At 43.3% G+C, this 26,837-nt stretch overlaps 1 protein-coding gene across 1 annotated transcript in view; it reads left to right on the forward strand.

The window, feature by feature from the left end:
- bcas3 (BCAS3 microtubule associated cell migration factor) overlaps positions 1 to 26,837 on the forward strand; it is a 223,165-nt gene that overhangs the window by 41,254 nt on the left and 155,074 nt on the right. The window contains exons 8-9 of the mRNA XM_033976611.2: positions 17,583 to 17,690; positions 19,143 to 19,219. Coding sequence (XP_033832502.1) covers positions 17,583 to 17,690; positions 19,143 to 19,219 — 185 coding nt within the window. The remainder of the gene's footprint in view (positions 1 to 17,582; positions 17,691 to 19,142; positions 19,220 to 26,837) is intronic.

A 26,837-nucleotide genomic window follows, 5' to 3' on the forward strand; every position in this document is an offset into this window, starting at 1 on the left:
TACTACCTGGCTCTGACTTTGAACAATGGAACAGACTAATACCTGGCTCGCTCATAGATTTTGGACAATGAAACAGACTAATACCTGGCTCGCTCATAGATTTTGGACAATGAAACAGACTAATACCTGGCTCTCACTTTGAACAATGGAACAGACTACTACCTGGCTCTGACTTTGGACAATGGAACAGACTACTACCTGGCTCTCTAATAAACATGGGACAGACTAATATTTGGCTCTCATATAGACGTGGGACTGTGGGGTAGACTAATACCTGGCTCGCTCATAGATTTTGGACTGTGAAACAGACTAATACCTGGCTCTCACTTTGAACAATGGAACAGACTACTACTTGGCTCTCTTATAGACATGGGAAAGTGGGACAGACTACTTCCTGGCTCTCTCAGAAACATGGGACAGACTAATATTTGGCTCTCATATAGACGTGGGACTGTGGGGCAGACTAATACCTGGCTCTCTCATAGATTTTGGACAGGGAGACAGACTAATACCTGGCTCTCTCATAGACTTGGCTGGAGTCAGTGTTTTTAAAGCCAGGATATTAAGTTGTGTGTTTGTCCCGGGAGTGAACGTCTCTGATGTTGGACGTGCTGAGTTATGATGGACCTGATTGTCTGTAATGGTGTTTTACTTTGGTTTAAATGTGTTTAAATGTGTTTAAATGTGTTTATGTATCTGCGGCTCTCGTTGCCAGTGAAAGTGATCGCTGCATTTTATCCAACTGCTGTGTTTCAGACGACATCACATCCTATAGACCAATCAGATTTAACACAGACGACGTCATCACATCCTATAGACCAATCAGATTTAAGCAGATAAAGTGAATATTGTTCAAATACAGATTGTTGTTGTTGTCAAATTTGTGAGTTTTACTTCTCGGATATTTTATGTTAAAGTAAAATGTAAACAACAGAGAAAACTGAACCCCTCCCCCCTCTCTCTATCCCTGACTCTCTCCCCTCTTTCTCCCCCTTCCTCTGTCTCTCCCTTCCCTCCTCCTTTCTGTCCTTCTCCCTCCCTCTCCTCCTCTTCCTCTCTCCCTCTCTCAATCTCTCGCTCTTCCCCTCCACCTCTCTTTCTCTCCCTGTCCCTCTCTCCCTCTACCCCTCCCCCCTTCCCTCTCTTGATCTCTTCCCCTCTCCCCCATCCCTCTCTCCTCCTCTCCCTCTCTCCGCACAGAGGCTCCACATTTCTCTCCGTCTCTCCCCCTCTCTTTTCTTCCGTAAAGTTGTCTCTCCCCCTCTCTCCCCCTCTCTTTCCCTCCGCACAGGCGTCTCTCTCCCCCTCTCTTTCCCTCCACACAGGCGTCTCTCTCCCTCTCTCCCCCTCTCTTTCCCTCCGCACAGGCATCTCTCTTTCCCTCCGCACAGGCGTCTCTCTCCCTCTCTCCCCCTCTCTTTTCCTCCGCACAGGCGTCTCTCCCCCTCTCTCCCCCTCTCTTTCCCTCCGCACAGGCGTCTCTCCCCCTCTCTCCCCCTCTCTTTCCCTCCGCACAGGCGTCTCTCCCCCTCTCTCACCCTCTCTTTCCCTCCGCACAGGCGTCTCTCTCCCTCTCTCCCGCTCTCTTTCCCTCTGCACAGGCGTCTCTCTCCCTCTCTCCCCCTCTCTTTCCCTCCGCACAGGCCTCTCTCCCCCTCTCTTTCCCTCCGCACAGGCGTCTCTCCCCCTCTCTTTTCCTCTCTCTTAGTTTATTTTCTCTGCAGTCCTGTTTCATGTCTGTTAAAACGGTTCTGCCTGGTCAGTTTTCCTCGGAGTTGCTTGGAGCAGGTCGGAGTAGGAAGTCCGATCGGAGGCAGCGGAGCGGCGTGTCTAAACATGGCCGACAGCCTGACTGATGGAGCGCCACTTTTCAAACCTGCGCCTCTGAACGAGCGCCGGGGCCCGGGGGATTGTGGGAGTTCAGACAGTGTTTTATTACAGGTTAAACTGTTAAACTGAACAAAGATAACGCTGTAGTGTCGTAACCGTGGCGACGGGAGCTGCTCGGATTTGGAAAGTAGTGGATCGGAATCACAATTTAAAAAACCTTCTTAAGATGAACACACTAGGAAGCTGTATTGCTGGTTAAAGCCACAGTATGCAACTTTTAAGCCATAAAGTAGACCTAAGATAAAAGCAAGTTTGTTGGTTTTTTTTTTTTTTTGGTTTTTTTTGTTTCTATTGCACTGAAACACTTGCGTCTTTACTGTGCCCGGGCTTGCATCTCCCCAAACCTGACTCCTTCTGCTTGTTTCCATGGCGATAATCTTCCACAGTATAGCGAAGTATGGTTTTAACTTTTTATTTCTGCAGAATATTTAAGGTGACATACTGTAGGTTTTTTATTTTTATTTTGCTTGTTTCTGCTGCACTGAAACAAGGAAAACATGTGTCCTTACTCTGAGCGGGCTCACATCTCCACAAACCTGACTCCTCGTACTTGTTTCCATGGTGATAATCTCCTACAGTATGCCGTAAAACTTCTCTATCTCCATGAAGAATGGTTTAACTTTTTATTTCTGTGGAATCTTGAAGGTGACATACTGAAACAAGAAAAACACACATCCTCACTCTGAATGGGCTCGCCTCTCCACAAACCTGACTCTTTTGACATGGAAAATTGCCTCCTGCTGCTTGTTTCCATGGAAATGTTGTTCCTTTGGCTATAATTTTCCACAGTATGGCATAAAACATATCTATCCCCGTGGAGAATGTTCACTATTTTGACACAACTAACTGGCTGCGATGTTTTGAACGATCTTACATTTTTTTTATATACAAACTAAATCAGATGCCCTCCCGGTGTCTCCACGGGGGCTTATTCTCCCTAAAAGCTGCTGACCCTGTAGTTTAGATCAAACATGTTCTGAAATGTGATTCTTGCATTAGTTTGCCAGTTTTTTTTGTATTTTTCCATTATTACTCCAGTCTTTTTAGTCTCTTCCCGTCGTTGCGAGATTAGCGTAATGCCTTAGCGATGGTCTGCAGTCTATTTCATGGATTTGAGTTTTTAATATTCACTTCTTTTTGCGCTGATGTGGCTATTGCGTCCTTTATAGTGGTAAAAGCTGCATATATTTCCTCAAACCTTAAACAGTATAAGCAAACCCATTACCACATAAAACTCTGCATCTGGAGATAAAACGCCGCTAATGCTAATGCCCCCCCCGAGCCCGCGCGATGACTCAAACAAACATGGCGTCTGTCTGTCAACTTCCTTTATTACGTTATCTGGAGCGAGGGAAACAAACCATCTTCATATCCATTTGAGCTCCGCCATGTCGGGTCTGAATAGCAAACGCCACCAGATGTTTCTTGTGTCAAGTGCTTCCACTTAAGTCGGACAGAAAATTGGCACGCGCGGCTAAAACGGCTAAAATTGGACCTAATGCGCGCTACGGTTTAGGTAATGAATATTAATATCCACTCGAAGGAAGTGGAGAGTGGGATTTATGGCGCCGCGTTCAGACAGGCCCCGCTCCGTGTTCAGAGATGTGTTATAGTCGTACACGGGGGCGTCTGAGTTTAAATGTTATTCTAGACTTTTATTACAATGTGGGACTTGTGTTCATGGCTCTCGACGTCCCGCTGTAGGCGACATTTTGAGGACCGTCGCCTAGATAGAAAAGATCATTTGTTTTTAATTGTTAATTGCTGTGGAGAATGAGACGTTTTTTCAGTGTATGAAACTTGAAATAAAAAAAGTAATGTAAAAAAATAAAATAAGTAAATAATAATAATAATAACACTAATAATAATAATAATAACACTAATAATAATAATAATAACACTAATAATAATAATAATAATAATAATAATAATAATAATAATAATAATAATAATAACACTAATAATAATAATAATAACAATAATAATAATAATAGCAATAATAACAATAATAATAATAATAATAGCAATAATAACACTAATAAGAATAATAATGCAATGTATTCAAAATGTAGTCTTTTTTTAGATTTTTTTTTTTTTTAATTATGATATTGATACTTTGCAGCTAATGTCATGAACATGAGCTTGTGATGCTAACTGTAGGCATGCTCTGTCTGAAGCTTTGTTAGATTTTAATTTAAGCTTTGTTATAACACAATGTGACAATAAAGACCCAGTTTAGCTGATTTGTGCTGTTAAACGTGGCGTAACAGCATTCTGTAAGCCAACTGGTACCACACAGCTGATGTCATAAACATTCCCTGGGGGTGTGATGCTAACTGAAGGCACAGCTCTGTCTGAAACTTAACTGAGTAACTGAGCTTTGTTTTAACAATCTGACCGTAAAGAACTGACTTAGCCGGACTACAACAGGTGAGCTGATTTGTGCTGTTAAACAAGTCTCTCTCAGACAACATTGCAGTCACAAGCTAGCTAGCATTAGCATTAGCCAACAGTTTTCCACTTAGCTTCTCTCACCTTTTTGTGTAAAATCAAACTCCTAAACAGAACCATGAACGCCCAGATAAGACAGGCTCCTGAAAATGTTTTGTACTTTTTTCCCTGAGTTTTTAGACAGTCTACTAAAAAACTTAGCTGTGTTTGCTAATGTGTGCATTGTGTCGCCATGGTAACTGCTGAACATTCCGCCGTACACATTCATGTAGAACACCCCCATCCAGATGCCCCCACGCTAATTATTATGTATGTGAACAGCGAGAGAGAGAGAGAGGGGAGGTAAAGAAGGAGGGAGGAGAAAAGGGGCCAGAGTGAGGGAATGAGGAGAGAGAAAGAGATTAAATGGGAGAGAAGCGGGGTCAGAGTAAGGGAAAGAAGAAAGGAGGGAGAGAAGGAAAGAGAGAAATGGAAAGGAGAGAGGGAGGGGCAGAGACGGGAGAGAGTGGCAGAGTGAACGAGGAGAGAGGAAGAAGACGGGAAAGTGAAAGAAGCAAGAGAGAGGGGCAGATTCAGGGGAAAGGGTGAGAAACGAGGGTAGGGGAGAAACAGAAAGAGACAGACGGAGGGATGGAGAGAGGAGAGAGGGCAGAGTGACTGAAAGAGTGACTGAAAGACTGAAAGGTAGAGAAAGAAGAAGGGAAAAGGGGAGGAGAGAGATATGGAAGTAGATAGGGGAGAGATAGAAAGAGAGAAAGGGAAGATGGGGAGGGAGAGAGAGAGGAAGAGAAGGGGAGCAAAAGAGAGAAAGAGGAGAGATGGGGAAGGAGAGAGCTAGGTGGGCAAACAAGAGAGAGGGAGGGAAGGACAAACAGGAAAGGAGTCGGAGAGTATAGGAGAGAGAGGAGGAGGGGGTGACAGACGGTGCAGAGGGGGAGGAGGTACAGGGGGAGGTGGAGTTGAACTTTTTCCCTGCCTGTGCTCCCTGGGCCTTGGCTGCTCCTCTGATGTGGTGAAGGAGAACAAGCCCCAAACACAAAAACAACACGACTCCACTTTCATCTGGAGCTGAGCAGGTTTGGAGACAGATCAGGGAGCAGGAATGAACACACAACACACAATCACACACACAGCACACAATCACATACACACACACAATACACAATCACATACACACATCATAATCACATACACACATCATAATCACATACACACATCACAATCACATACACATACATCACATAATCACATACACACACATCACATAATCACATACACACACATCACATAATCACATACACACACATCACATAATCACATACACACACATCACAATCATATACACACACATCACATAATCACATACACACACATCACAATCATATACACATACATCACATAATCACATACACACACATCACAATCACATACACACACATCACATAATCACATACACACATCACACAATCACATACACACATCACATAATCACATACACACACACATCACAATCATATACACATACATCACGTAATCACATACACATACATCACATAATCACATACACACGCATCACATAATCACATACACACGCATCACATAATCACATACACATCACATAATCACATACACATCACATAATCACATACACACGCATCACATAATCACATACACACATCACATAATCACATACACATCACATAATCACATACACACGCATCACATAATCACATACACACATCACATAATCACATGCACATCACATAATCACATGCACATCACATAATCACATACACATCACATAATCACATACACACATCACATAATCACATACACACACCACATAATCACTTACACATCACATAATCACATACACACGCATCACATAATCACATACACACATCACATAATCACATGCACATCACATAATCACATGCACATCACATAATCACATACACATCACATAATCACATACACACGCATCACATAATCACATACACACATCACATAATCACATACACATCACATAATCACATACACACGCATCACATAATCACATACACACATCACATAATCACATGCACATCACATAATCACATGCACATCACATAATCACATACACATCACATAATCACATACACACATCACATAATCACATACACACACATCACATAATCACATACACGTCACATAAACACACACACACCACATACACATCACACACACACCACATACACATCACACACACATACACACACATCACATACTTGAGGCTTGGACGGTTTGGACAAAATATCAAATTACATTGATTTTTTGGACTTTGGACACGATCTTTGGGATTAGACCTGCTGTTTATGTTTTAACAATTCACATTTAAACAGCCAACCCAGAAAGAAATGAGAAAAAGACAAACTACTGCTACTAGTGCTACTACTGCTACTACTACTACTACTACTGCTACTACTACTACTACTGCTACTACTACTACTACTGCTACTACTACTACTACTACTGCTACTACTACTGCTACTACTACTACTACTACTACTACTGCTACTACTACTGCTACTACTACTACTACTGCTACTACTACTACTGCTACTACTGCTACTACTACTGCTACTGCTGCTACTTCTACTACTACTACTACTACTACTACTACTACTACTATCTTTATATACAGAATACTTCAGTTTGTGTTGTTTTAATATTTATTATGCCTCAACATTAGCATTAGCGTTAGCATTGAGACACAAACATGTCTCTTTCTAAACACAGGTGAAGTGTTCATTTTATTTGTGCAGTTTTTAACATGTTGTCAGCTCCTTGTCCACTGTCTGACCCTAACCCCTTAACCTTTGACCCCTGACCCCTAACGCCCCCGCAGCTCCCTGTCGACTGTCTGATCTTTAAACATTTATCAATTTTTAACGTGACTCTGCAAAACCCTCATAGAGATAAAACTGGACGGGAAGCAGCGACGCTAACAGTGATTTGTGCAAAGAGCCAATTGCGATTATGATTTTCATTTTACGTTTTCCCTAATTCTGTTCAATTTTCACATTTTAAACACATCCAGAAAAAAAAGACAAAAGACTGAACTGTCAAACTAATACGAGAATCACTTAAATGGTAAAAAGTCTCATTTTTATACGGCGATTTTCCAACTTCAAATCACTCGGAGCGCTTTACATCAACGAGCCACTCACACATTCACACACCAGTGTAACAGACACTGAGGGGGGTTAAGTGTCTTGCCCAAGGACACAACAATAGCGTTCATCTGCGGGAGCTGGAATCACACCGCCAACTTTCTGATCAGCAGATTTACACTCTGTACCAAAGATGTTTACGTCGAAAGTGGGATTTAAACCGTCAACCTTCAGATCTGAGCTACTGTCGTACACTTTTTTTTGGTTGACAGTTCAATTCCCGCTCTTGACCTACAGATAAATGCTGCTGTCGTGTCGTTGGGCAAGACACACGACCCTGTTCCTCCCGTGTGAATGCGTGTGCGAACGTGGAAAAACACTTTATAAAAAACAAACGTGACCAGACTTCACCTCGTTCTGTGTGATTCTTCCATCTTTACAGCATTTGGAACATAAAGCTTTAGCGGCGGTAACAAATTAGCTTTAGCTTCTGGACAAGCTGAAATGTTGATATAAAATTCTGGAACGATCTCTTTTCAAACCGCTCCATTACAGTCGACCTGGAACGTACAGACGCTATATTCTCAGCTTGGAACAACATTTTCCGATTTTTCCCTCATAAAATCAACACAGTCTTTTTCACATCTGCGTTTGAGAGCGGGGTTAGCATCGAGACGCTAACGGCCCCGCTGCCATTTACCAAACTTCAGTGATCTGTTTTTCCTCATAAATATGTGACTCTTTGTTTCAGATTCTGTCACTTTGTTTGAAAACTTTTACAGATGCGTTTTCTCTTATTCTGCCAAGTTTAGACTATCCCAAAGAGTCCTGGATGTGATCGCTCGGGATTGGCAAAAGTGACTCCATTGTGTATTGGCAGCGCCGGATCCAGTGAAGAAAGAAGCGTTTAAAATCTGTAATCGAGTAAATGCGCCGCGCTAAACGCTAAACACTAAAAACATCTTAATCAGAGACGATTCACGTTCGTACGACGTTTAGGAGCGACGTGGAGATGAAGGTGGAATGTTTCAGGAGATTTGTTTGCAAGATGGGACAGGTTTGTTACCATCTAAGTAAAAAAGAAATAAAAATACACACGCTGTTTTTGTGTCCTTGGGCAAGAAACTCACCTCCAACTTCAATCACACTGTGTCAGATTGGAACAGGACTACTACTACTACTACTACTACTACTACTACTACTACTACTACTGCTGCCTCTAAAAATACTATCATAACAAAACTGTGACTACTAATTCTCTTTCTCTCTCTCTCTCCCTTCCTTCCTCCTTCCAATTCTTTCTCTCCTTCCTTATTCTCTCTCCCTTTCTTACCCCGTCTTCTCTCTCTCTCTTTCTCTTTCCCCTCCCTCTCCTCTTCCTCCCTCTCTCACTAACTCTCTTCAACTCCGTCACCCCTTCCTCTCACCTTTCTCTCTCTTTCACTCCCTCCCTCTCTCCTCCCCTCTCTTTCTGTCTCTTTGTCCATCTCTCATCTTCACTCTCTTCCTTGTCTGTTTCCCTTCCTCCCCTTCCTTGCTCTCTTTTTCCCTCTCCCTCTCTCTTTCCCTCCCTCCGTCTCTCCCTTGCTTTCTCTCCCCTAGACAGAACTACAACTACTACAACTACCACCGTCGTAAAAACTGTACTACTTAAATGTACAGACTTTATGTAAATTTCTGTGGGTGTCATCTCACCTGTCTCCATGGAAATTAAAACCATACTTTGGAACATTCTCCATGGAGATACATACGTTTCATGTTACACTGTGGAATATTATAGCCAAAGGAACATCTCCATGGAAACAAGCAGGAGAGTGACCTCCTCCAGGAGCGTGACCTCCTCCAGGAGAGTGACCTCCTCCAGGAGCGTGACCTCCTCCAGGAGACTGACCTCCTCCAGGAGAGTGACCTCCTCCAGGAGCGTGACCTCCTCCAGGAGCGTGACCTCCTCCAGGAGAGTGACCTCCTCCAGGAGACTGACCTCCTCCAGGAGACTGACCTCCTCCAGGAGCGTGACCTCCTCCAGGAGACTGACCTCCTCCAGGAGCGTGACCTCCTCCAGGAGCGTGACCTCCTCCAGGAGAGTGACCTCCTCCAGGAGACTGACCTCCTCCAGGAGCGTGACCTCCTCCAGGAGACTGACCTCCTCCAGGAGCGTGACCTCCTCCAGGAGACTGACCTCCTCCAGGAGAGTGACCTCCTCCAGGTCACATAAGAGTCACGGTGGCTGAGTGGTTTGGACTCACACTTGGTTCTGTGTTCGATCCCCAGTTCTGTCCTGGTCTTTCTGTGTGTGTGGAGTTTGCATGTTCTCTCTGTGTCTGAGTGTTACAACAGCTCAAATCCTCCAGCTGAGGTACTCCTGACCCAGACTAGACCAAGGTCTGGAGATGGACCCTTGGGGTGGGTCTCATCACTCTCTCTCCTTCTCCTCTCTTTCCCCTCCCTCCCTCTTTCTCCCCTCTTCTCCCTCTTTCTCCCCTCTCCCTCACGCTCCTCCTCTCCTCTCTCTCCCCTCTTTTCCCTCTTCCCACTTTTCCCTCCTTCCCTCCTCCATCCATCCCCCCCCATCTTTTTCCCCTCTTCGCCCCCCCCACTTTTCCTCTTCTCCCCTCCTTTCTTTTCCCTCCTTCCCCTCTTTCCCTCCCCGCTCAGGTTTGTCACTGCAGTAAACACAGCCAAACTGAACATGTTAGTGTTAAAAAGTTGCATACTGTGGCTTTAAATAGTTGTAAGATGTAGAGATGTGTCTTTGGAGTGGGTCAAATGCAGACGTTGTGGAGATACAAGCCCAGTAAAGACTAAGAACTAAGGTTTTTCAGTGCAGTAAACCCAGCCAAACTGAATATTTAAGTCTATTATTGTGTTAAAACGTGACATACTGGTGTTTTAAACAGTTTTAAGTGTATCGTATCGCCGATTTCTTTCATTTTGCTTATTTAAAACCCCAAAAAAAACATGTATAAAGTTGTTTTGTTTTGCTCTAAAGCTGCGCCTCGTTGGTCCAGCGCCCTGAACGGACTCGTCTGTGAAGCCCGGCCTCTATAACACCATCAACGGAAACTCTTTTGGCAGCGTCAGACCTCCCCATTTCCTACGAAACCCACAATTTGTTTAGCATTTCCACCGCGTGTAATCATCTTTATTTTGAAATCTTGTAAAGTCTCGCGCTCTCCGGGTTCAGAACGTGGCGATGGCGTCTCCTTGTAAATGCATTCATCTGCCCGGGTTTATAATTCCCCCTCTAGGTTTCAGTCTTTCCGTCGGCATCGTCTGCTCCTGCGGTTTTTTCGATGCCCTGGTTCAGTCACATTCACAAAAGCGGTGCGTATTCACTCTGCGTTTGCGGCCAAAATGGAAACTGATCTTTGAATGAACCCCAGATCTGAAAAACACATGTGTCTCCATTGAGAAAGAGGAAGCAAAGACTATAATCGTTATAACTCGGAAATATATTGGACTTGTCGGAGTTTATTCTCGAGCTTAGGGCCTCTCTGAAGTGTCGCGTGATCCGTCCGTGTAATTAAACTTCACTTGTGGTCGTAAAAACAGATAAAATCCCGATAAAACTTTCCCGACGCGCCAGGAATATCCAACAAAGTCGGAATGAAAAGGATTAATATCAACGTTGACCTGAACAAATCCTCGGAAAACCGTTCGATCGGGTGAACTTTGGCAGATACACGTGGACCTCGGGGCTGGAAAGAGAACGGATATTTGTCCAGACGGGAAGGGGCGTAACCTTCAACAGCCTCGCTCCTGATTGGCTCTTTGGTTGCTATGGTACTCGTGATCGGAATTGCAAATACAAAACTCCGCATCTTTACACAGTCTGCGGTGATGATAACGCACTCAGTTATAAGTACAAGTACTGCGATCGAAATTGTACTGAGGTAAAAGTTAAAAGTACGTTTGAAAATACTGCTCTAACACGTATTGAAGTGTGATAGTAAATATAAACGATGAAACTGAAACCAAAACGTAAAGACGAAATATCCCCCCAAAAATATCCAAAATGTACAATATTAAAAACATGTGAGCTTCAGCGATAGTAACTGAAGTGTCTAATGTGTCAGGAATGTGATCGTAGAACAGAAAAATAAAGGAAAAACTACAAACTACCCCAAATATAATAATGTTCCAACTGTCATGTCCTGAACGGTAAAGCAGTGTAGTGTTTATATAGGTCTGTCTCAAAGTACGCCTCTCTTTTCCCTGCTCCTCCTCTTCTCTCTCCCTCTCTCTCCCCTCCTCACTCTCTTTCTCCCTCCTCCCTTCCTCTGTCTCCCCTTCTCACTCTTTCTCTCCACTCTTCCTCTCTCCTCCCTTCTCACTCTTTCTCTCCCCTCTTCCTCTCTCCTCACTCTCTCTCTCCCCTCTTCCTCTCTCCTCCCTCCTCACTCTCTCTCTCCCCTCTTCCTCCCTCCTCCCTTCTCACTCTCTCTCTCCCCTCTTCCTCCCTCTCTCTCCCCTCTTCCTCTCTCTCCCCTCTTCCTCCCCCTCTCTCTCCCCTCTTCCTCCCTCCTCCCTTCTCACTCTCTCTCTCCCCTCTTCCTCTCTCTCCCCTCTTCCTCTCTCTCCCCTCCTCCCTCTCTCTCCCCTCTTCCTCCCTCCTCCCTCTTCACTCTCTCTCTCCCCTCCTCACTCTCTCTCCCCTCTCTCCCCTCTTCCTCTCTCTCCACTCCTCCCTCTCTCTCTCCCCTCTTTCCCCTCTTCCTCTCCTCTCTCTCTCTCCCCTCTCTCCCCACTTCCTCTCCTCCGCCCCTGCCTCTTCTCTCCTCGTTACTACAGTGTTACTCATTTTAAAGTACAGTCTGTGTTTGAGCTGTGGCCAATCAGAAGAGGCGATGCTGCCATGTGTCTGCACAGAGGAGGCAGACCCGCGTGTCTGCGCAGAGGAGGCAGACGTGCTTTGAGAAATTAAATCACTAATTAATTATGAAAATATTAGAAAAACATTGTTAGATTTATTCTCAAGTTCAAGTTCAAGTAGAGGAATAAAATGTGCAGTTAGTGCAAAAATCTACAACTCCAAAAACATCTTCAGCGGTTTACTTCATATTAAAATTGTATTGTGAAAATTAAATATCATCTTTAAACTTTTTATGATGATACAAGAAGCAGAAAGGATCGTTTCTGTTGTTCTTTTTGTTTTAGTAAAATGTGTTTTTTTTGTTTTTTGTTTCTGGTGTAAATGTGAAATAGTGAAACATCAAAGTGAATCAGAAACGACATGTACAGCCTGAACAGCAAAGTGACACTTATACACCACTGAGCCTCCCCCTCTCCCCCTCCTCCCCTCTGTCTCTCTCCTCCTCCTCTAACCCACAGTGTCCCCTCTACATACTCCCTCCCTCCTCCCCCCCTCTCTCCTCCTCCCCCTCTCCCCTGACCTCTTGTAGTGTTCGCTCCACATCTTCCCTCCTGCCTCTTCTCCTCCTCTAGTGCAGTGTTTACCCTACATCCTCCCTCTCTCCCCTCTTTCTCCCTCCTACTCCACCCCCCATTCTTCCTCCCACTCTTTCTCTCCCTCCCCTCTCTTCTCTCCCCCTCTCCTCCCTCCCTCCCTCCCTAACTCACTCTCTCCCCTCCTCCACCCCCTCTCCGCTCTCTCTCTCTCTCCCTTCTTTTCCCTTCTCCCCACCCCTCCCTCCCACTTCCCCCATCTCTCTCCCCTCCTCACACTTTCTCTCCCTTCTTTCCCTCCTCCTTCCCTCCCTCCCTAACTCACCCTCTCCCCCCTCCTCTACCCCTCCCCCCTCTCTCTCTCTCCCCTCTTTTCCCTTCTCCCTACCCCTCCCTCCCACTTCCTCCATCTCCTCCCCCCCCCCCCCCCCCTCTCCCCCTCTCCACTGAGTAATCATAATAGACACATTGATCTAATATGTCGCGTCTCGTTTTCCTGTTAGTGATGTGTGTCTGTGCCGGCTGGCGTCACCTTGGCATGTGCCGGCTCTGACATGTCCCTATATCCACCAGTGTAATGAAGATTTAACCTGGCTTTCAACCCGCAACCCCTCCTGTCCCCTACCAGCAAATTCTATTACCCATGACCCCACCATCCTCCATTAGACGCCGGCCATTTGTTAAAAAACTGCAAAAGCCAAACAATCCGGGCTCTATTCTGTTATAGCGGCTTATCAATGTCCTTTTGAATCAATTGGAGACGGGCCATTTTTTAGTTTAGGGCTTCGAATTGGATTGATCGAAGTCTGTTAATGTCGAAATCGATGACGCAGACGCCTGAAAGTAAATTATTGTCAAGTGAAATCTTCGGATCCGTCTTAATTGCCGCCGTACCGGATCCGCCGCGCTAGCTTTAGCCCGTCTTTTGGAAAACGTCCGCGGATGTTTTGCGTGTCAGAAGTTTGTCCGCGGCACCCACTCGATCACCGCCGCCGAGTGAAGCGGGAGTACGGCGAAGCGAGCGGCGCTGCGGTAAAAGAAGGGACACGATTAGTATTTCGTAATTTAATTTATTTAACTTTATTTGTGAACAAAAAAACGTACATAAGCTCGTGTCACGCTATTTTCTGATGTTTTAATGTCGTTTTCTCATCAAAAACAGACCTGGATTTGTGTTTTGTTTCATTCTCACATGTTTAACACTAAAACAAAACTTCATATTTATGATTTAGAGTTTTTCTCCCGAACTGAAAACGCTCCATTCCACTGTGTGATGTCATCAAGTGGTAATACAGGAAGTGCTCCGCTGCGTTTTTAAACTCAAACAGGCGTAAGTGAAACAAAACACGACTCCAGGTTTTGTTTTGTTTTTTGACGAAGTAAAACATAACATGACTCCAATTTTAGAGAAAGAAATTACGTCGTCGTAGAGACAAGTAGGTAGCGTACACTTCTCCAGAAAAGTTCCGCAGTGCACCTTTAAGTGACACTATGTTGATTTCCAAAGCTAATGTGTCCAAAGTTTCCCCAGGATCCAGAAACTTCCCCAAACTTGTCCAATACTTTACAAAGATGTGAGTCTGTCCATTGACGAGCGTGATTGACAGGTAGATCAGCCAATCAGGGACGTGCACGGTTTGTTCGTGTCGAAACAAATATGGCTGCGTACGAGGATGAAATAAAGAACAGAAATATCACAGAGGACTGAAAAACGCCGCAATTTTCTGCAGAATCAACGTGGACGAATGTGATTTTGTTTGAAATATCGAGCGTCTGTGTGATCCAGAGCAAAAGACGAAATTTAAATCTGCCAACGGGACAAATCGTCACAATCGGAGTGAAGAAATTAGCATAAAGGAAAGTGAGAAAGGAAGAAAGGAAAGGAAGGGAAATAATAAGGGATGAAAGGAAAAGGAAAAAAATAAATAAATAAAAGGGAATGGAGAAACTCAACCCTGAAACTGTTTTAACTTCATAACTATATTCACTCATTTATTTTACCTGCTCAATAATAAGGAAACATTAGCTCGTTGTAAGCCCCGCCCCTCAACCCGCCCTGTCAAACAACCCGCCCCCTCAACCCACGCCCTCAACCCGCCCTGTCAAACAACCCGCCCCCTCAACCCGCCCCCTCAACCCGCCCTGTCAAACAACCCGCCCCAGGCTCTGATCGTTGTTTTATTTGGTTCTTGTCCTTTGCTTTGCACCAGATTGATCATTTTCTTGTCTGTTTCTTTGCCTCATTTACATGTTTTTATCTCTTGCCAAGTCCTGTTATGTTCTGTTGGTTTTTTTCTTTCTCATAAATAAAATAAAAAAGAAAGAAATTAGCAGAGAATAATAACACTTATGGTTTTTCCCTCCTACAACGATTTGTCCAGTTGACAGATTGAAATTTCGTCTTTTGCGACGAAAACCTTGAGCGACCAATGAGCTCCTTCGGTCCTGAAATAAACAAATCTGATTGAACGATCGCGTTTGGGAAAGACAGAGGAAAACAGAGAGAAATATCAGTCTGGATTTGCCCAAAACAACTTTAAAACCCCTGAAAAAGCCTGTTATAGGAACCTAATTACCATGACTTTGACCAATGGGATTAACCAGCCTCTTTTATTAACCCAACAATAGCTCACCCTCCTCGTCTTTTACCCCGGACACAGGGGGCAGTGTGGCTCTTTTGTACCCCCTCCGCCCCGGTCCAACCTCTACAGCCGTGACAGATAACACCGCCCAGTGAAAGCCCTTTCGAACGGGGGCTCCCGGGACGGCCCTGATTAAGATTTATGCCCAAATTTCGCTCTCCTTTCCCCTTTCCGTGCTTCATGCGAGCCCCTGGTTTTTGTAGCGATGATGGAGCCGCTGGTTCTAAATGTGCTACATGACAAAGCACTTCCCCTTTCGGCCTTTTTGATTTTTTTTTTTTTTTTTTCCCGCTGTAGTTTTTCCGAGAGGAGGACAAATATCGTAGGAGTTTTGTTCAAAGACAAACAGAGCAGTGGATGTGTGGAAGTGTGATGGTTGGCTCCAGGCCTGACTCTCCCACATAAATTCAGAGAGCTCAGGTTACAGCCAACTTAACCGGACCGGGCTCAAAAAGGCAAAATCACAAGTCACATTTTAAGACAAAGTGCTCATAAGAAGCATTACTTAAACCATATTTTGTACAATAATATCGACTTTTTTGCATTTAAACTTCAGTTATTTACGATACCAGTCAAAAGTTTGGACGTTCCCTCTTATTCAGTGTTTTTTTTTTGTCTTTATTATTACCACTTTCTACATTTTTTATACACATAGAATACATCAGATATATGGAGTAATATATATGGAATTAAAGTTGAATAACTCCAGAATTTTTATTTATTTTGTTTGTAATTTTATATTCAAACCCTTAAATCCAAAAATCCAAATCCACCCTTTGCTTTGTCGAAAAATATTTAGTTAACGTTCTTTCTTTGCTGCGTATTTCCACGTATCTTGTTTCATATATCTGATGTATTCTGTATGTATATAAACTGTAGAAAGGAGTAAAAATAATAGAAAAAAATGAATGAGGGGCGTGTCCAAACTTTAGAGCGGTAGTGTCGGACAGTGTTTCTCAAACTGTGGTTCGCGAGCTCCTTCAGGTGGGACTTGGACAGCTTGTTAGTTTGTGGGTTTGCGCTTTTAAGTTAAGAGTTGATTTTATCCACTTTTTGTCCTCCGTTGGATCATTTCTTGTGTAGAACCACAGTGGAAATGCTGTAGTCCACTTTTAGACCTGGATTAGACCTGGAATAGTCCTGGAATAGTCCTGGTTTAGATCTCGTGGTTCTTGGAAAACCAAATCTTTTCTTTGATGGAACAATTGTTTTCAAGCTGCTGATTCGAGTTACAGCCAACGTAACTGGACTGACACGACGTAACAACATTTTATAAGCCAATTTATACTTTATTTATACGGCGTGATGCTAACTGAAGGCACAGCTATGTCTAAAACTTAACCAACGGAGTAACCGAGCTTTGCTTTAACACAGTCTGACCATAAAGAACTGACTTAGTGAACTACAACAGGTGCGGTTAAACAAGTCTCTCTCAAATAACATTACAGTCATTAGCTAGCTAGCATTAGCATTAGCATTAGCCAACAGTTTTTCAATTATTGTTGCCGTTTTTGTTGTAAATCAAACTCTTAAACTCTCACTCTTGATCACAGACTCCTGAAAATGTGTTGTTTAAATCCATTTTGTGTTGTTTTTTTGTTTTTTTTCCTTTGAATTTTCAGATTACCTTAAAACGTAAAACTGTTTTGCGTCACCACGGTAACTGCCAAACATTCTACCACAAACGTACATGCGGAGCCGCGACGTCCGCCGCAAGGTATCCATAATATTTGATTGTTAAAATGCAGACGCGTGTTGTACCGCGGCGAGTTCTTTGGTCTAACGTTCGACACTTGTGAGTTTACCTTTTGAATATTTCATGTCAAAATTGATGAATAGGACAAAACTGTCTTTTGTCCTCATCTGGGAGTATGACCTCATCACATTTTAAAATCTAAAAACCACAGCTACTCCTCTCAAATTGCCTTTTATAAATGTTCTAGTGAAAAATGACTTGATGGGGGGAAAAACTCTGAATTTTGTCTTAAAAATAAAAGATGGCTGTGTTTCTGAACGTTCTTTTTGTTCTGTGTGTGTCCAGGACGAGCCCTCCGTACTGCTGCGCTGACCTGTACTCTCTGAGGACTGGAGAGATGGTCAAATCCATTCAGTTTAAAACGCCCATCTACGACCTGCACTGCAACAAACAGTACGTACCTCTCTGTGTATCTCTCTGTGCAGCTCCGTTCACACACGAATCCCAGGAAATTACCAGCTACGAAATGCCAGAACGCTCACGCACCAGTCCCAGAGCGTGTCCGGGTTTGCTCCATAGACTGTATGTATAAATGGACGTAGCTAACCTGCTAGCTTCATCGACTCTGGCTCCAATTCACTTTCTATTGATAAACTGTGTCCTCTCTCTGTCTCTGCGTCTGTCAGACTCATTTTGGTCTTAAATGTTCGTATTAACCCTCTGCATGATCCTGTTCAGGTTCAGGTTTTTTTGTTATTTTATTTCTTAAGTTTTTTTGTTTTTCTGTTTGTTTGTTTTTGTTTTTTTTATTAGAATTTCTTTTTGTTTGTTTGTTTTTTGTTAGTTTTTTTTTTAAGTTTAGGTTTAAAGTTTAATTTCTTTTTTTTTTTTGTACAGGTTTTTTGTTTTTTGTTTTTAGTTAATTTGAGTTTTTGGTTTTTATTTTGTTATTTTGAAAGTTTTTTTTTTAGTTTATTTTCTTAATTTTTTTTGTTATTTGGAGTAAAATAAAAAAATAACAGTGCAATCTGATCATTATTTATGACAGAAATCAAGTTTTATCAGAGTTTAAACTTTAGACTTTTTTCACCCAGACCAGGACTAAACCAGGACTAAATCAGGACTAAATCAGGACTGAACCAAGACTAAATCAGGACTAAATCAGGACTGAACCAGGACTAAATCAGGACTAAACCAGGACTAAACCAGGACTAAATCAGGACTGAACCAGGACTAAATCAGGACTAAACCAGGACTAAATCAGGACTGAACCAGGACTAAATCAGGACTAAACCAGGACTAAATCAGGACTGAACCAGGACTAAATCAGGACTAAACCAGGACTAAATCAGGACTGAACCAGGACTAAATCAGGACTAAACCAGGACTAAATCAGGACTGAACCAGGACTAAATCGGGACTAAACCAGGACTAAATCAGGACCTGAACCAGGACTAAATCAGGACTGAACCAGGACAAAATCAGGACTGAACCAGGACTAAATCAGGACTGAACCAGGACAAAATCAGGACTGAACCAGGACTAAATCAGGACTGGACCAGGACTAAATCAGGACTGAACCAGGACTAAATCAGGACTGAACCAGGACTAAATCAGGACTGAACCAGGACTAAATCAAGACTGAACCAGGACTAAACCAGGACTAAATCAGGACTTAACCAGGACGAAATCATCATCATTTAAACTGAATGAGATTGGAACATAACCGTGTAGCGTAACCAGGAAACCAAACTCGTAACCATGGAAATAAAGCCGTGGTACTGTCACTTTTCTTCTTTCACACACTGGCCTTCCCTGCATGTTCTCAGTCATTTCCCCCGTCGTTCACACTGATCTGTGTGTGTGTTTCTTTTGTGTTTTATAACTCCTCGTGTTCTCCGACAGTATCCTCGTGGTGAGTCTACAGGAGAAGATCGCCGCCTTCGACAGCTGCTCCTTCACCAAGAAATTCTTCGTCACAAGTGAGTGGAAAAAATTCACTTCAACACGTCCGACGTTTGTTCAGCCATTAACCCGGGACGCACAATCCTGCTTTTTCACTTCTGATTCTACTTTTGATACTATTACCGAGACCGAAAATGGCATTTATTTACTTAGTTTAACACACAAACCCCTGCATAGTTAGCCTGAGTTCTTCTCTCAAACAGAAAACACTCTGTTCCACCTTGTGATGTCATCAAGTGGTGATACAGGAAGTGCTCCGCTGTGTTTTTAAACGTACACCTTCATTTCTAGAATCATTTGGATGTAATTTCAGACCTAGAATTGCTCATCTTTACTGAATTAAAGGTAAAAAAAAAAAAAAAAGGTAGATGTTTATGTAAAAAAACACCACTTGATGACATCACAAGGTGGAACAGAGCGTTTTGAGCTTTGCAGATGTAACAGACTGATGATAAAGAGCGACTCAAACATGTGTGAATGAAACAAAACACAGCTCCAGGTCTGTTTTTTGAGGAGGAAACGGCTTCAGAACACGACTTGAACTTCACAAGAGACTATTTTGTGTAATTTAGGACTTTTAAAACGAAACAAAACAAGAGCCATGTGCCGCGTAACTGCAGATCTGCTTTGTGTAAATAGAAGTTCAAACATTATGAGACTTTCTGGGCCAACTACAACAAGTAAATCGTCTTTATCGGCCCATCCAGGACGTCAGATGAACCGATATTTGGAAACCAGTGTCTGATCCAGCCATTTTTTTTCTGGATCAATGCTGATTTTTAATACAGAATCTGATTGGTGGATGAGATCTCGTTTTAAATCCTCTGTACTCAACAATGTTACAAGATTCTGTCTCGTTCTGGGCTCATTTTAGTCTTCACAAAAACAAAAGGAAAAAAAAAAAAATGAACGCACAACACCCCCTGACTGTTTCCCATTTTGAAAATACAAACACGCCACTGTTTTCTATTAAATTTACTGACACACTGGACTGGTTAAGTTTATGTCGGGGCCATTAATACTTCATAAATCCTCTTAATAAGTACATAAATAAATATGATCACCACCGACACTCACGCACCACAGTCCTACGAGGAAATGTGGGTGTGTCTTGCCAAAGGACACAACGGCAATTTGCACTATAAATGTGAAATGTTTCATAGACCATTGGGTTATCACCACAGTCTGTGTAAAAAAGTGGAATAAGTGAGTGTGACGTCACCTCCCCCCAAAAACAAACCCTCAAAATAATTAAAAACAAACAAAAAAACTCCAAATAACAAAAAATAAAGAAAATAAACTTTTTAAAAAACTCAAAATAGCAAAAAAAATTATAATAAAAACTAAAAAAAACTCTCAAAATAACAAAAAAAAAATTCAAAACAACAAAAAAAACCCTGTTTAAAAAAAACCAAACAAACAAAAGGAAAGAAATTAAACGTTAAACCTAAACTTTAAAATAAAAAACTAAAAAAACAAACAAACTCAAAATAACTAAAAACAAAAAAAAAACTCCAAATAACAAAAATTAAAGAAAATAAACTTTAAAAAAATTCAAAATAGCAAAACAATTTATAATAAAAATAACAAAAAAACCTCTCAAAATAACGAAAAAAAATAACAATCTAAATAACAAAAAAAAAAGAAATTAAACGTTAAACCTAAACTTTAAAATAAAATAAATTTTTTTAAAACTCAAAAAAAAAAAAAAAGAAATTCAAAAAAAAACAAAACAAAAAAAAATTAAATAAAATAAATTAAAAAAACTGAATCACAGGATCATGTAGAGGGTTAATACGAACATTTGAGACCAAAGTGAGTCTGACAGACGCAGGTACAGAGAGAGAGGACACAGTTTATCAATAGAAAGTGAATTGGAGCCAGAGTCGATGGATTTGTAAATGCGCCCATCACCACTTCCTATTTTGAATGTAGTATAAATATACAAGGCTCACTGTACAAACTGTTTTCCAAATACATTCATTACATTAATAATTATTTTATTAAAGTTCTGTTAAATATATACAGCAGAAAAATGTGGAAAAAGCCCCAGGATCTCGGAGTTTAGTGTGAAAGACGTTTTTTCCACAGTTTTTCCACACGTACTTGTTTTTGAGAGCGGCTCTTGAGTTCGGCGTCAGCGACACAAATAAAAACATCCAGATTCCTGAGCCGTGTCAGAGTCTGTGTGATTTCAGAACGTCAGGCTGGCGACACTTAGACCAAACAACTCCAGAACACAAAACTACTGGACCACAGTCAAGTACTACACACAAGTACTACACACAAGTACTGCACTGAGTACAAGTACTACAGACACAACCGCACAGTCTCCAAATGTAAACAAGGCCCCACTTTGAGTTTACACCAGACACTTTTCACACACCTCAGGAAAAACTACGACGCCACAAGTCAACTGGGACTAGACCAGGACTAGACCAGGACTGAACCAGGACTAGACCAGGACTAGACCAGGACTAGACCAGGACTAGACCAGGACTAGACCAGGACTAGACCAGGACTAGACCAGGACTGGACCAGGACTAGACCAGGACTAGACCAGGACTGGACCAGGACTGAACCAGGACTAGACCAGGACTAGACCAGGACTAGACCAGGACTAGACCAGGACTAGACCAGGACTGGACCAGGACTAGACCAGGACTGGACCAGGACTGGACCAGGACTAGACCAGGACTAGACCAGGACTGGACCAGGACTGAACCAGGACTAGACCAGGACTAGACCAGGACTAGACCAGGACTAGACCAGGACTAGACCAGGACTAGACCAGGACTGGACCAGGACTAGACCAGGACTGGACCAGGACTAGACCAGGACTAGACCAGGACTAGACCAGGACTGGACCAGGACTGGACCAGGACTAGACCAGGACTAGACCAGGACTAGACCAGGACTAGACCAGGACTGGACCAGGACTGGACCAGGACTAGACCAGGACTAGACCAGGACTGGACCAGGACTGGACCAGGACTGGACCAGGACTAGACCAGGACTAGACCAGGACTAGACCAGGACTAGACCAGGACTAGACCAGGACTGAACCAGGACTGAACCAGGACTGAACCAGGACTGAACCAGGACTGGACCAGGACTAGACCAGGACTAGACCAGGACTGGACCAGGACTAGACCAGGACTGGACCAGGACTGGACCAGGACTAGACCAGGACTAGACCAGGACTAGACCAGGACTGAACCAGGACTAGACCAGGACTAAACCCGGACTAAAGCAGGACTAAATCTAAACTAAGTCAGTACTTAACCAAGCCCACAATAGACTAAACCTGCTCTAAATGATGGATTAAAGCTACACTATGTAACTTTTCTGGTGTGCCCCCTCTATCTTCTTGTCTCCATAGAAATGTCATTGCTTTCCCTGAAATGTTCCACAGTATGGCATTAAACCGATGCATCTTGTATTTGTTCAGTTACTGACATTTGCTTTTCCCTCAAGAAAATCTTTTGAAAATCATCCTACTGCGGGCTTGCTTCTCCATAGACCTTTAACTCGACCTGGTGTGTTTGGACGGATACGTTTAATGCCATACTGTGGAACATTACACACAAAACGATAACATCTATAAACACGAGCCGCACAGAATGTCATAGCGCTGATGTTTACACAAGCGTTCTTCGGCGTTATTGCGGTGTTTGACGCTCAAAACATTTTTGGGTTTTTTTTAGCTTGTTTCCATGACGATGACAATAAAATCTTGAATACTGAATCTGGAAACCTCAGTTGTATTTTTATTCTGTAGTTTACGCCCCTCGTCCGCCGTTCCAACAATCTGGTCCGACTCAAAAACACTCCCCGGACCTTCGTTCATAAATCACTCTACCTCGCCCCATCTCACTCGTGTCTCTGTCCTGTCTCTGCGGCGGCCATTTTGTCTCGCGGATCTTGTTCAGGAAAAGGCCATAACGTATTACAGAGCCATTGCGTCCACTTAAGTCATCGACAGCAGTAAACTGACCTTCTCCCTGCCCGTGTAATGCGTCTCCGCTCGTCTGCTTCTCTTCCCCCGTCCCCCGTCCGTCTGCGCCGGCACAAACATGGCCGCAGTTATCGTTATTAATCGTCTGATCCTCATAACGCGGTTTGGGAGGTAACGCTCGTAAACAAAAGCCTCTGATGTTTGGAGACTCGAATGAATCACTCTGCAGTTTTTATCTCGGCCACTTCAACAGAAACAGGTTTTAAACTTCACAAACTTCCTGCTTTGATTTTTAAAACGGGGTCTGCGGATATCGACATAAACACGCCGTGTGGTCCGAGCGAGAGACGGACCATACGACCGAAGCGAGACGTTTAAAGGGCCGGTGTTACGATATCGTCCGATCTACGTTTTAACGCCGTTTCCTTGTCACAAACAGACCTGGAGTTGCGTTTTATTTCATTCACTCATGTTTAAAAGACACAAACTCTACGTATTTAGGCTTCTTCTCAGACTGAAAACACCCTGTTCCACCTTGTGATGTCATCAAGTGGCGATACAGGAAGTGCCCCAGGTCTGTTTTTGAGGAGGAAACGACGTTAGAACACGATTTAAAGCTCAAACAAGAGTCAGTTTTGTTTAATAAAAGACTTTAACTTTGATCCCTCGGGTTTTTGAACACAGGCTGGTTTCTGTTACTGCTTTCAAAAGAAATTTCCACAGTATGGCATTATATTTTTCCATCATTATCAGAGAAAAGCAGGTGATGCCTCTACACAAAGTTAAACGTCAGATCTGTGGAGAGGTGAGACCATTTATAGTAGCAATATTTATGTTTTCATTCATCATTGAGTTATAAAAAAACAAAAAATACAATTTGAAAAATTATAAAAAAAAGAATAGGTTAGTCGGAACATTGCAGGTAAAGTAGAAACACCTCCATGGAAACAAGCAAAAAGTTACACTTTGCACCTTTAAACAAGAGCTGCATATTATGATAAAAGGGATAGTTAGACCAGGGACTAAACCAGGACTAAGCCAGGACTAAGCCAGGGACTAAACCAGGACTAAACCAGGGACTAAACCAGGACTAAACCAGGGACTAAACCAGGGACTAAACCAGGACTAAACCAGGGACTAAACCAGGGACTAAACGGGGACTAAACGGGGACTAAGCCGGGGACTAAGCCGGGGACTAAGCCGGGGACTAAGCCGGGGACTAAACCGGGGACTAAGCCGGGGACTAAGCCGGGGACTAAGCCGGGGACTAAGCCGGGGACTAAGCCGGGACTGAACCAGGACTAAACCACGGACTAAATCGGGACTAAAACAGGAATAAACCAGGACTAAATCATGACTAAACTGGGACTAAACCAGGACTAAACCCGGACTAAATCAGGACTAAACCAGGTCCAAACCAGGACTAAATCAGATGTAAACCGTGTCTGAACCGCGCTTGAACTCAGACTACATTAAGATTACATTGTACAGATTGGAGTGTGTTTGAGTCCCATTAGTTTGAATTGAGTTATTCCTCCTCTGGCCCAGACATCTCCGCTCTGTCATTGGGAGTGTGTCTGGTGGCTCCCAAATGACACACAAACAGTTTTTTATGAAGAAAATTATATCTTTGACCAGAGCAGCCATGTGCAAAAACACTGCTCTGATCTGGAGCCTCTATATATAACCTACAGTCTGTGGTTTTGTCGCTATAAGTTTTTACTGCGTCTAATTTGAACCGTTTAAGAGATCGGACGTTTTAGATTTGACCTCTGTGAAGGTTCAAGGGTCATAATTATATACTTAAAAACACAGAGTAATTATGTGTGGAGTTGGTCAGCAGGTTGCTATGACAAAACCTACATCATAATAATGTGAATGAAAAAGGAATCCACCGTCAAAAATAATAAGACGAAACGAGGACGAAACCAGGACGAAACCAGGGCTAAACCAGGACGAAACCAGGACGAAACCAGGACGAAACCAGGACGAAACCAGGACGAAACCAGGACGAAACCAGGACGAAACAAGGACAAAACCACGACGAAACCAGGACGAAACCAGGACGAAACCAGGAGGAAACCAGGAGGAAACCAGGACGAAACCAGGACGAAACCAGGACGAAACCAGGACGAAACCAGGACGAAACCAGGACGAAACCAGGACAAAACCAGGACGAAACAAGGACAAAACCACGACGAAACCAGGACGAAACCAGGACGAAACCAGGAGGAAACCAGGACGAAACCAGGACGAAACCAGGACGAAACCAGGACGAAACCAGGAGGAAACCAGGAGGAAACCAGGAGGAAATGAGGACGAAACCAGGAGGAAACGAGGACGAAACGAGGACGAAACCAGGACATAACCAGGACGACACCAGGACGAAACCAGGACGAAACCAGGAGGAAACCAGGACGAAACCAGGACGAAACGAGGATGAAACAAGGACGAAACTAGGACATAACCAGGACGAAACCAGGACGAAACCAGGATGAAACCAGGAGGAAACCAGAACGAAACCAGGACGAAACCAGGACGAAACCAGGAGGAAACCAGGAGGAAACCAGGACGAAACGAGGATGAAACAAGGACGAAACCAGGACATAACCAGGACGAAACCAGGACGAAACCAGGATGAAACCAGGAGGAAACCAGAACGAAACCAGGACGAAACCAGGACGAAACCAGGAGGAAACCAGGAGGAAACCAGGACGAAACGAGGATGAAACGAGGATGAAACTAGGACATAACCAGAACGAAACCAGGAGGAAACCAGGACGAAACGAGGACGAAACGAGGATGAAACAAGGACGAAACTAGGACATAACCAGGACGAAACCAGGACGAAACCAGGAGGAAACCAGGACGAAACCAGGACGAAACCAGGACATAACCAGGACAAAACCAGTAGGAAACCAGGGCTAAACCAGGAAGAAACCAGGATATAACCAGTACCAAACAGGACTAAACTCTGCAGGTTGGTTTGAGAAAAACCTACAGTCATAATTTGTATTATTAACATGAATGAAAAGAGAATCCACCATCTAAAAACATCCAGTGAACAAAACACTGCACATAAAACGATGAATCCACTGATCACATTGTGTCTGTTTAAAGGAGAGAGCTGTGGCTGATCCTGGGTGTTAGCGGCTCAGTTGGCAGAGCGTTTGCCCACTAATCCAAAGGTTGACGGTTCGAATCCAGCTCTCGACATAAACATTATTAGTCGAGCGGTCAGATCCACATTGACCTTTAGTAACTCTCTAACTCGGAGCATTGTTTTAGTTCCGGACAGATAAGTGTCTGAGTGATCTGAGAGATCTGAGTGGGTGACACAGCTCTGTTTGATTTCACAAAGTGCTTTAAAATGCTGTGTTTGTTCCAGTGGATTTCGGCGTTAGTCACGACTGCTCCTCTGACCCTCACATCTGTTTGAGTGGGAGACGAGCGAGTGGCTTAAATCTGCCCTGTGTTTGCTCGTCACGTTATCAAACCCATTTTTATTTCCCCGACTCTCCCTCCGCGATGTGTCAGAGGGGTCACATTTTTGTCAGATTTTTAACAAACGTCAGCTCCCATTGGACACCGCGAGCGTTCAAACTCAGAAATCCACAGACTTGTTGATTTTATTAAGTAATTTTAGATGAATAATGTGATTTAAAATGTATAAATGA

This window comes from Periophthalmus magnuspinnatus, chromosome 13, assembly GCF_009829125.3.
Source record: "Periophthalmus magnuspinnatus isolate fPerMag1 chromosome 13, fPerMag1.2.pri, whole genome shotgun sequence".
In the NCBI taxonomy this organism is placed as follows: Eukaryota; Metazoa; Chordata; class Actinopteri; order Gobiiformes; family Gobiidae; genus Periophthalmus; species Periophthalmus magnuspinnatus.